The 12269-nt window shown below is 32.9% G+C and overlaps 1 protein-coding gene across 1 annotated transcript in view; it reads right to left on the reverse strand.

The window, feature by feature from the left end:
• Window positions 1-12269, reverse strand: part of LOC145248271 (complement C3-like) — a 233059-nt gene that overhangs the window by 174365 nt on the left and 46425 nt on the right. The window contains exon 2 of the mRNA XM_080110142.1: window positions 6823-6986. Within this exon, the coding sequence (XP_079966268.1) occupies window positions 6823-6986 (164 nt within the window). The remainder of the gene's footprint in view (window positions 1-6822; window positions 6987-12269) is intronic.

Here is a 12269-nt window from a genome sequence, read left to right on the forward strand (position 1 = left end):
TGAATATCAGGAACAATAAATGTTCAAAGATTACCCCCAGCAAGATACGAGCAAATAAATATTTTATGACACATACATGGGAATAATTTTTTTAAAGTGTTTGAAACACTTTATTTTCCTTAATTTTTTTTTTTTAAGTGTTTAATTTTTTTTTTTTAAAGTGTTTGAAAAACTTTTTATTTTCCTTAATTTTTTTTTTCATCTGAGTGGGGGTGAGCCCTTTTTTCTTTTCTTTTCTTTTTTTTTTTTTTTTTTTTTTTTTTTACTTCAGAATGTTTCCAATTGATATCTATTTTCGCTAAATCTTTAAGGGATCTTTGTTTTATTATACAACCATTTTTAATTAATTTTTTTTTTTTTTTGCAATGACTTTCACGATTCCTGATGTGGGCCCAAGGTTGGGGCCACGGTAGGAAAACACGGAGTATGGATTTGGGTGTAAGAAAAATATATTACCCAAAAAAGGTTACAAGGATAGAATAAAAGGTAAGCGGAGCTTACTATCCGGTGGTGTTCAATATGGGTATCGTACGCGCTGCGTACAACTAGTACTCCTGCTGATTCTACGGTATTACGGTACTGTCCCCTGAGAGTGTTATCTCACATCGTAATATAGTACTGAAAGAGTCCTTGATACAGGTAAGTTTCGGTCTTATAACAATTCCATTGAAACTTGTCGTCTGCTGACAGCTGATGTCTGGTTGAATAACCGCGCCGGTATTTGTTTACTGCAAACCGTCGAAAGATGCCGACGTGAAATTGGGTCAGCTTCTGGATAAGTATCATAAAATTGTCAGTGCGGGCATATATGAATATATATACCTGCATATATGGATATACTAGATTAGTGCAAAAATAATGTAATTTTTTTTACGTTCAACTTCATGTTCAAATCGACATTATTTTTGTATCAACCTAATGTGTGTGTATATATATATATATATATATATATATATATATATATATATATATATATATATATATATTACTCACGTTCACCTCTAACAAAGCATATCGCCACTTGGACGTAAGGGGCTACTACTTGGGACCATGCCTAGGAAAGATTAACAAGATGTTGGTTTACGTTACATTTAAACTTCTGCATATAAGTACAGCCAGGGAAGCAGGTAGCAGCAAGGGAATTCCAATGTCTAGCTATCGAGGGAAGAAACTATTAGAATAGAAAGTTTTTTTTTGTTTTGTTTTTTTCATTTAGGGACCTCGACAGTGAAGCGGTGAGATTTTATTGTTGAATTATTTCATTTTCAGTAAATAAGCTATCGACCGGTCAGAAAATTCGAAGATAAAAATTATCTTTCAGATTAACAAAAAAATTATATATATATATATATATATATATATATATATATATATATATATATATATATATATATATATATATAGTAGTAAGTTAAATATATATATGGCAATTAAGCTACAAAAGCTTATGCCTGATGAATCCTAGAATCCTAGCGTGGATGAAACGCGGAATATTCTGTGTAGCTTAATCGCCATATATATCGAGGTCCCTAAATGCAAAAAATGTGTCGAGGTCCCTAAATGCAAAAAAAAACAAAAAAAAACTTTCTATTCTAATAGTTTCTTCCCTCGATAGCTAGACATTGGAATTCCCTTGCTGCTACCTGCTATATATTTTATAACTTACTACCTAGTTCTACCTACGTATTGAGCACTGTTGTAGTAAATACTTTAAGTTTATGCATAAATTTATACTTTCGTATATTAATTTATGTTATTAAATGATGGTTTGTTGGGTGGTTGTTTTTGTTTTACGGCATATCAACCCTTTTCATGTTATTTAATGCCGAATACAAAGATTTTGAAGAACATTTTTTTAATAGAATATATTTGTTGTTTTCAAGTCGGTTTTCTATTTTATAGTTGGGACCCGAACAGGTACTACCAGTCCGGGTCAGATTGGACCTGGGAGCAATGGCAATTAAAGGGTGGTTCCACACTCCCCAAAGCTCACAAGCTGGGGCCTCACCATATAGTTTAAGGTCATATCCAGGACCTGATTAAATGAAGTAATTATATATATATATATATATATATATATATATATATATATATATATATATATATATATATATATATATATATATATATATTACTAAGTTGTGAACATGCTTTATATGGCCTCGCAACATATTCATTATTTTTACGAAAAACACTGCGTTTAAATCTTTGAAAATAAATCAATAATTTTCTTTTAGTGAGTCCAATATTTCTAATATACCAGTAAATATGAAGTGCTTTGAAAAATCGATATAAAAAAGAAAGAATCGATAAATAACTGCGCATTTCGCTAAAAATACGATCATTTCTTTCGACAATTTGTTGTTGCGTGATATTGCTTCACCTATGGTAGACCATAAGGCCTACACACGGTCGTTCATATTTACAAACAGTTGTTATCTCCTCATTTTCCTTTTTGCTGTGACTTACGCTTGACTTAGTTAAAAGTGTGATGGACTTGCATCTACCACTCTCTCTCTCGTCTAGAAACAGAGCCAAAACGACCAAGCATGATACTAGATGCAAGAGTTGTCTCCAACACATACGGCGCCTATCATAACCCAAATGGTCACCAATCTGGTACTGGCCAGCCTCATCGTTGCTTAACTTCCGGGATTATGTAGGCAACATATATATATATATATATATATATATATATATATATATATATATATATATATATATATATATATATACGAGCAAACAGTTAATAAAACATGTTAAAAGCACTTTGAAATGAGTTAAAAACATATTTAATCTGAAAAGGAAACACTAGATAAATGGATAGTCCTTAATCCGCAGAGTTTCGAAGAACGATTTTCCTTCTCATCAGAGGGTAGGAATTAGCAAAATGCGGGATCGGATTTTGCATGCAAAAGTATTTTATGAAACAACAAGTAAGTCAAAGATTTGACTTGATCACAAAAAAGTGAAGCAGAGCGAATATGGTGAAGAAAAAGGTGATTACACGTGAATGGATAGTCTGGTGGAAGATAAATAATCCAGTGAGGGTAAAATCCAACTATATAACTTCAAGAAAGTTAATTGAATTTCCATTAGCACATGTAAAATCCAAGGAAATCCCGTAATTGGAAGATGGTCCATAATAATCCAAAGGCAGAAATCCATGGAATAATTCACAAAAATGTGTACAAGGGAAAAAAATTCCAATAATATTAATAAAAGAAAAATAAGATATGCTTTTCATTCTACTGCCGAGACATTATATATATATATATATATATATATATATATATATATATATATATATATATATATATATATATATATATATATATATATATATATATGAAAAAAGAATTAAACCCTTATAAAGTTAATTCTTCACATCATCGTCCAAACAAACATGAAAATTTACAGGACTAGATAAACTTATTTTGTCTTTAAAAGACTACCATAATTTCTTCCAACCTATCATTAAATTTTGGATTTTTTCATTTCCCCACAAAAAATCTATAGAGTGAGATAAATGATCGAATTATTTAAAATTGATGTACTTATTATATTTTGGCATATTCTTATAGCAAATCAGCCTAAATTTTATGCAGACAAAAAAAAAATACTTGGTTCAAAAACGTTTTAAAAAAATATTCAAATTTATTGAGACAAAAATGGCGGTGAATGGTGTTTTTTGGAAATTTTAAAAAGTAAAATTTTGTTAAAAATAAGAGGAAAAGTTTTACATTGTTTTGCTTTTCACATAAAATAATTTAGGTTTTTATCTTTCTGGAAAAAAAGTAGCTCAAGAATAATGGACTTTGATGAATTTTAATTCGTTTAATAAAAACAACTTGTTTTTTCTTCCACTTTCTTTGGGGGGGGGTCGTGCCTAGAAACTTAAATAAAAATGACGTTTTGCCGTTTATAGTTGAATAACGACAAAAATAAAACATTTGTATAGTTCAATGTTTAATAGAAATGTTTTTCTATCGTTAAAAGTTTAATAACGACGAAAATAAAGAATTGCTATCATTCAGTGTTTAATAGAAATCAATTTTCTACCGTTTAAAGTTTAATAACGACAAAAAAAAAGAACATTGATATTGTTTGATTAAAAAAACATGTCTACCGTTTAAAGTATAATAACAACAAAAATAAAACATTGCTATCGTCCAATGTTTAATGAAAATAACTTTTCTACACTTTAAAGTTTAATTACGACAAAAAAAGGCTATGGTTCAATTTATTATATCTATAAAAGTGAACGTGTCTGTGTGTCTGTGTGTGTACATTTCCCTACGCAATAACTCTGTCAATTTTAAGTCTACAGACTCGAAATTTGATATACAGGGTACTGAGATTTTGGAAAATCTTTGTGATCTGTTTTCGGCCAGAAGTTTGGCTGTTAAAGGGTTAAAGTTCAACGATTTGACCTTTAAGAACTCTACCGAACTACTCCGACAATTTGGGGTCTAAACACTTGAAATTTTAGATATAGGTTGCTTGGTCATGGATCTAACTTAATAACTTGATTTGAGCCCAAAACAATAAATGTTAGGGGGTCATAATATGGGTCGAAGTTAAAAAAATTGAGCGTTTTTTATTTTATTTTTTGCTCAACATACACCTCCAAACACCCGGGCAACGCCGGGCTTAAATGCTAGTATATCTATAAAAGTGAAAATGTCTGTCTGCTTTTTCTCCATGTTAGTTTAAGAAGACTTTTATACAGAAAAGCATTACTTTACATAGTCACACTTTTTAATATATACATATGCATATAACAGTACATAGGCCCCGAGCAAAGCCGGGCGAAACTGCTAGTGTTAAATAAAAATAACTTTTCTACCGTTTTAAGTTTAATAACGGCAAAAAAAAAAAAATTGCCGTTTAATGTTTAATACAAATAGCGTTTCTACCGTTTAAATATTAATAACGAAAAAATAAAACATTGCTTTCGTTCAATGTTATATGAAAAAAAAAAGCTTTTGTACCGTTTAAAGCTTAATAACAACAAAATTAAAATATTGTTATCATTAAATGTTTAATAAAATAACTTTTCTACCGTTTAAAGTTTAATGACGATAAAAAATAAATCATTGCTATCGTTCAATCTATATATCTATAAAAGTGAACGTGTCTGTCTGTCTGTCTGTCTGTGTGTTTGTGTGTCTGTCTGTCTGTATACATTTCTCTACGCAATAACTCTGTCAATTTTTAGTCTATAGACTCGAAATTTGAAATACCGGGTACTGAGATTTGGGAAAATCGATGTGACGAGTGTCAGCCAGAAATTTGGCTGTTAAGGGGTCAAATTTCAACGATTTGACCTTTAAGAACTCTACCAAACTCCTCCGACAATTTTGGGTCTGGACACTTGAAATTTTAGATATAGGTTCCTTGAACCTGGATCTAACTTAATAAAGTGATTTGTCCCGAAACTATAAATTTTAAGGGGTCATAATAGGGGTCAAAGTTTTAAAAAATTAACCATTTTTTTTGTTTTTTTGCTTTTTTTTGCACAGCATACACCTCCGATTAAGAGGTCAAAGTTCTACGATTTGACCTTTGAGAACTCTACCAAACTCCTCCTACAATTTGGAGTCTAAACACGTGAAATTTTATATATAGGTTCCGTGGACATGGATCTAACTTAATAACTGGATTTGAGCCCCAAACAATAAATGTTAAGGGGTCATAATAGGGAACAAAGTTAAAAAAAAAAAAAGACGTTTTTTTTTATCAGCATACAACTCCAAACACCCGGGCAACGCCGGGCACCCATGCTAGTGTTATATAAAAGTAACTTTTCTACCGTTTAAACTTTAATAACGACAAAAAAGTTATATCATTCAATGTTTAGAGGAAATAACTTTTCTACCGCTAAGAAGGTTATTTAATGCTGAGATGGTTGATTACTTCTCTATTTAACACAGATTCCAGTAACTTACTCATGACACGCAGGAGACTTATTGGCCTGTACTGTGAGGGAGATGAGCGATCGCCTGAATTCTTAAATACGGGGCATACTGATGAGATTTTCCAGGGTGGCGGGAAGCAATTATGTTTAATAGAAATAACTTTTCTAACGTTTAAACTTTAATAACGACAAAAAAGTTATATCATTCAATGTTTAGAGGAAATAACTTTTCTACCATTTAAAGTTTAACAACGACAAAAATAAAATATTTCTATTGTTCAATGTTTAATGAAAAAAAACAAACTTTTCTACCTTTTAAGGTTTAACTACAACAAAAATAAAACATTGCTATCATCCAGTGTTTAATGGACCGTTTAAACGTTTAACAATAGAAATAAAACATTTCTATCGTTTAATATTTAATAGAAATTATCTTTTCTACCGTTTAAAGTTTAATAACGACAAAAATGAAATGTTTTATGAAAATATATTTTCTACCGATAAAGCTTAATAACGACAAAAATAAAATACTGCTCGTTTAATGTTTAACAGAAATCACTTTTCTACCGTTTAAACTTTAATAACGACAAAAATAAAACATTTTTTATTGTTTAATGTTTAATAGAAATGACATTTCTACAGTTTAAAGTTTGATAACCACAAAAATAAAACATTTTTATTATTTAATGTTTAATAGAAATGACATTTCTACAGTTTAAAGTTTGATAACCACAAAAATAAAACATTTTTATTATTTAATGTTTAATAGAAATGATATTTCTACACTTTAAAGTTTGATAACGACACAAATTTCTATCGTTTGACGTTTTTTTTTTTACATAGGAATCATCACTTATAAATGTTTTATAACATTTAAAAACACAAACTATTTAAAAACTTACTTTCAATAATCTCCACCTTTCCAGTATCATTAATAACTTTTTGATTGATTCCACTTTTCAACTGGAGTCTCAAACAAATGCTCTCACCACTAAATGTGTGGATTAAAATTATTTCCGTTTCATTACAGCGAAATACACTTGGGGTAAGGATCCACTTTCTTGAGCTGCAAAACAAAAATGAAAAAAAAAATCATAAATAAAAATAGTTTCAATAATCACGTTTAAATTTTTTAAGTTTAGTTAGGGCCTAGACATGATCATGGTTGGAGGGTCGGTGTTAGTATTGTTCTAGTTGAGTACCATTTATTCATTAATTTCGAATAAATCAAATTATTGTCGTCGACATTTGTTTCTCTGATATCTTTCCAGTTAGATTTTTTTTCTAGACAGACATCGGGTATTTCATGAAGATTGCAAACATCCTTATGTAAAAGTGTTTCTGTAGAACGAACTGGATTTGAACTTGGCAAATCCAGGTTGTCAGTTCGTGTCGTTAACTACTTAATCACCGTCACCTCACCGGTGTTGGTGTTGGAATGGAAGGGAGTCAGAGTATACTAGGAGTCAAAATAAAAACAAACAAAAAAACAATAAAAACAATAAACAATTTGAGCATTTGAAGAGTTTAAAATAAGAATCGGAGTCTGAGTCAGACCTAATACTTCCTGACTCCTCAACCTTGGCCACAATCATAGAAGAATCTAAATAAATAACAGCGATATTGGCAAAATTTTCAGAAAGCAATACCACCTTACAAGACGAGAGAACAATAGATAACCCAATTTTCACTATCAATAATGACTCCCTGTAAACCTAACGGAATGAAAAGGTATTTGGTTCACCCCCTTATAGTAATAACGTAAAAACTAATATACGAGGTGCCTTCAATAAGTTTCTAAACATTTTTCGTATAGGCACTTTTAATGATAGTACACACATGAAACTCTAGTCCCCTTTAAAGTAATCTCCTCCGGCTGCAATGTACTTTTTGTACTGTTCTAACTACTTCCAGAATCTCCCAGGGAAGTCCCCTTGTGCGAGTGTGTCAATGATCCTTGTCACAGCCTCTTTCATCTTCTCAATTATCTCATAACGACAGCCTCCAAGGTTTTCCTTGAGCTTAGAAAATAACCAAAAGTCACAGGGATCAAGGTCTGGACTATAGGGAGGCTGAGGAACTGTCTTGATGCCCATCTTAGTCAAATAGTCTGTGACAAGGATGGAATTGTAGACTGCAGCCTTGGAACAAACTTCATGCAAATCTCCCGCATCTTCAGTCGCTCGCGAATAATTGTGTGTACAGTTCCCACACTGACATCAAACTGTGCACTTATCATCTCTGTGGGCACACGACTGACCTTATCAATGAAATTCTTTATTTGGCCAATCAACTCTGGTGTTCTGACTGCCTTATTCCTCTCAAAACTCTCATTCCTTGTCTTCCTTGAATCTCTTATGAAAAGTGATGCTCGATCCATGGAAGATGGTCCAAAAGCAGCCTGAAGAAGTCCAATCAAAACAAGTAATATCAAACAATCAGCCCCATCTAAAAAAATTCAGAACTGTAACTTTAAAATTGTTTTGTAAATTGGATGCTCTGATATTCAATCTTGTCGCTAAATTATCTGAAAGTTTGTAACCTTCAGCTCAACGTGTTGATCGTTCAAATATGCGCAGAAAGTGAAGTAAAAAAAACAAACAAACAAACAAGCAGAATAAAATGCAGTTTATTTGTTAATGTCAGCCGATAAATTTCTTTGGATGAAGGTATAATTAAATTACCCCCCCCCCCGTAGCAACGTCCACCCGGGAAAAGGAAGCAAAGAATATGTCGTGGGTGATAGTAGCATTACGCATGGATGAGATGCAGTGCATTATTCTAGCGTTCTCTGAAACAGTCGTTTCCAGGAAACTGATTGTTTTGAGAATTTACAGAGATAAAGAATTAGAATATTATCGTATGTTTCTCAAACGACCACGTGTTCGAGTTTTTCTTTCTCAGACAGACGGTCGCCATGTTGGATGTTGCACTATAATGAGTTCACATGAGGTTGAAATAATAAAAAAAGGACGATAATGAAAAAATGGTCGAATTAACACACATGCACATACACCCACATACACACAACCCAAAACCATACGTGCTTAAGCAACTGTCTAAAGCAGTAGTTCCTAACCACTGTGCCGTGACACATTAGCATGCCGTACAATAAAAACTGATGTATCACGAAGAGGTTATAGGCTGAAGTAACAAGTTGTTATAAGTGGGGAGAAAAATGTTTTCATATCGTTATAAGCAATGTGTCGGATTTTGGAATAGCGATCTTTGATAGAATGTGTCGAATTTAACTCCGGATATTGTTAGTTGAAAGTGCAGAATAGTTAACACCTGATAATTTAACCACAGTAACCACCACTTAGCAGTTCAATGTGGGCCCATAAATTTCACAACAGTATTAAAGTGTAAGTGACCGCAATAGATCTGATAGGATTTTAACCTGGCTCGGCTGATTTATAGTGTAACGGACCAGGATATAATACCTTAGCTCGCTACAAGAAAATAATGAAACGAATGGAATTGAAGGAAACACAGACTCAATTGATGGATAAGATAAACGTCGTTTATTTACTGTTGAAAGACTGTTTTAGATATAACATGTGTTCATGTCCGCGCGTGTGTAACCAATGTTCGTTGCGGGACTGGTGTTGTTGAAAGAATAGGAAATGTGTGTTCATCTCAAGTTCAGGTCACTATCGTTTGTTCGCGCGTGGGAAGAGAAATGAGTGTTGTAGTGAGAAATTGGAATGATAGTCCAGCGTGTAGACAAAGAAGAGGATAGAGGTTAAGCTGTACGCCATGTTAGCAGTCAGCTACGCGGTGGTGTTCTCAGGGACCAGTAGTAGATAGAGAGAGAAAGAATGAGAATGTGTACCACGGTCTGTTAGCTCGTGCCCCATACATAGTCGCAGGGGACGTGACGCGCACGAGCGTGCGCCTCCCTTTCGGGAGGCGGCTGGTTAGCCCAACCTCTCTGGTCGAGAGCTGGTCCTAAAAGAAGAAGCCGCTTGTTGTTCTCTCTTTTATACTCGTTTCCGGTGGTCATTTGCGTATGTGTATATTTCCTTAGAAAGCGGAAGTGACGTCGTCCATGTGTGCGTTCGTGTGTATCATTTGTATACGTTAGCGTGTGTGTACATTTACGCGAACGTGAATATATGTACGTGTGTGGACGTGGGCGCGTATGTTTGTGTGCGCGTATGTATATGACATAGCTTGAAATGTGAATGTGCGTTTTTGTGCGAGACTAGAAAAGGCTCGCACAATAGTTTGTTGGGATAAAAAAAAAGAAGAAGCTAAATACACACTTCTTTTATGCAGTGGTTCCCAACCATTGTGTCACGGCCCATTAGTTTGTCGTAAAATGATTACTATGCTGTGAAGATGTTATAGGCTGAAGTTACAAGTTGTTACAAGTAGGAAAAGCTTTCATGTCGTTAAAAGCGGAATTGTTTGTATTAATAAATATTCAAACATTATTACTTATGTGATAGTTAAGCATAAACGATAAAAAAGAGAAAATAAAATGTATAAATCGTTTATTTAAATTGATAGATATTTAAAACTTTATGATAATAATAAACATTAGTAAGCTTTGTTATATTAACAGATTTTTTTGTGGGTAATTAATTCTTAGCTGATATTTACGTGTTGTAAATTAAAGTTTTAACCAGGAAAATAAAAAAAAACATGGTTGATTTTGATAATAATCCTCGTTAACTTATTATTTTGTTCAATGTTAGATTTAATCTACCTTTAATTACGGACAAATGTCTAAAAGTAAAAAGTGATGATGACAATAATAATTCTATAACTTTATTTAAAAAAAAAGCAAAAGTTCACCAGTTGTATAGCGATGCTTACGTGAAATTTGAATTTCATTGCATTGGAGATACGCACATTCCTTCTCCATTGTGTTTTATTTGCAACCAATTAATTGTCTAATTAAGCAATAGTTTCAAATTAAATGAAAATATACTTTACTACCAACCCCTAACCTTACTACTAATGTTAACCTAGCCTTCAAACTAAACTTCATTGTTTTATTGTATAAAAAGACTTTATGAGTAGAAAATATTGAATTTTTTTCTGATGTGTGCCAGGAGAATTTAAAAAGTTCAATAGTGCGCCACCATATTAAAAAGGCTGGAAACGACTGGTCCAAAGTCAACAGCAGGTTTATTGCAGGATAATCCTTCCCACGCACGAATGAAAAAATAATGCCATCCACGAATTTGTTAATAAAATTCAGAATCCTTTCTGTAATCCAACCATATTTGGTACAAATAAACTTCACTATATGCCTGGCTTGTCCTCGAATTTTCAGTTATAAATCTCCAACAGTCTTTGTTTTAGTTTCATTCAATGCTATGCTCCTAATGCGTACTTTTGCAGTACAAGCACATCTGGATATGACTTAGTTTGGCTATCATATCCCTTTTTGCGTTAGGGATAGGTACTTGTGCAGTTTATGGCCTGTGATATTTTTTATATAAAATTTTCAAGTTAAATTCGACTTTTAACGATATCTTTTGTTTCTTAAACTGTTAGACGAAAGCGAAGAAAAGTAAACAAATACTTCACTCCCCATGTTAAGAATGGGTTTCTCAATAATTATTATTATTTCAGTATGGTTCGTAAATTGCAAAAGTATCCAGGAATAGTTTTGGGATTGTTTTGATGGACGTTATCTTTGGTATCCACCCAGAGGTACAAATCTGCAGTGTGAAGTTTAGATGAGTACAAAACCCATTCAGCATCACACCTTCTACTGATAAGACGACCTCTAAAGTGTCCCCATATCATAGAACGGCGATAAAAGAAAGACTGTTGGACATTCATGATTGAAACTTGGTAGACAAGTCAGGCATAAACTGAAATTTATTTGTATTAAATAGAGTTGGATTGAGGAAAGAATTGTGTATTTCACGGGTGGAACTCTTTTGAGGGGGGTGAGGCGATCCTATACTTGAACCTGTTAAGTAAATGTTAAATGTTTCTTGCACAAATTCAACCAACATGTCCACCCACTTCGAGCTGAAGAATTGTACTTCCTCATAGTTGGCGAGGGAGTGACTACAAGGCATGGTATCCGTCCGCACCTTTAAATGAAAAACCATGGTTAAGGAATCAATCATAGAGTCCTTTCTGCGACTGTCTTAGCGAATGCGAATCTTAAATTCGTCATGGCACGAAGCAAAAGCAAATTAATGTATTCTTTCTTTAAGAAATACTCGAGGGGGTTGTTTACATGGACAAAGAAAGGAACCACATATCTCATTGCGAAAACATGACGTCTTTATTACGTAAAATATTCAATTACTTTGTACAAGACTGGGCTAGTGTGAATGTCGGAACACTCTACCACGGTGGGCTAAGTAATGAATAG

This window comes from Euprymna scolopes, chromosome 26 (assembly GCF_053919585.1).
Source record: "Euprymna scolopes isolate OS-2025 chromosome 26, ASM5391958v1, whole genome shotgun sequence".
Classification (NCBI taxonomy): domain Eukaryota; kingdom Metazoa; phylum Mollusca; class Cephalopoda; order Sepiida; family Sepiolidae; genus Euprymna; species Euprymna scolopes.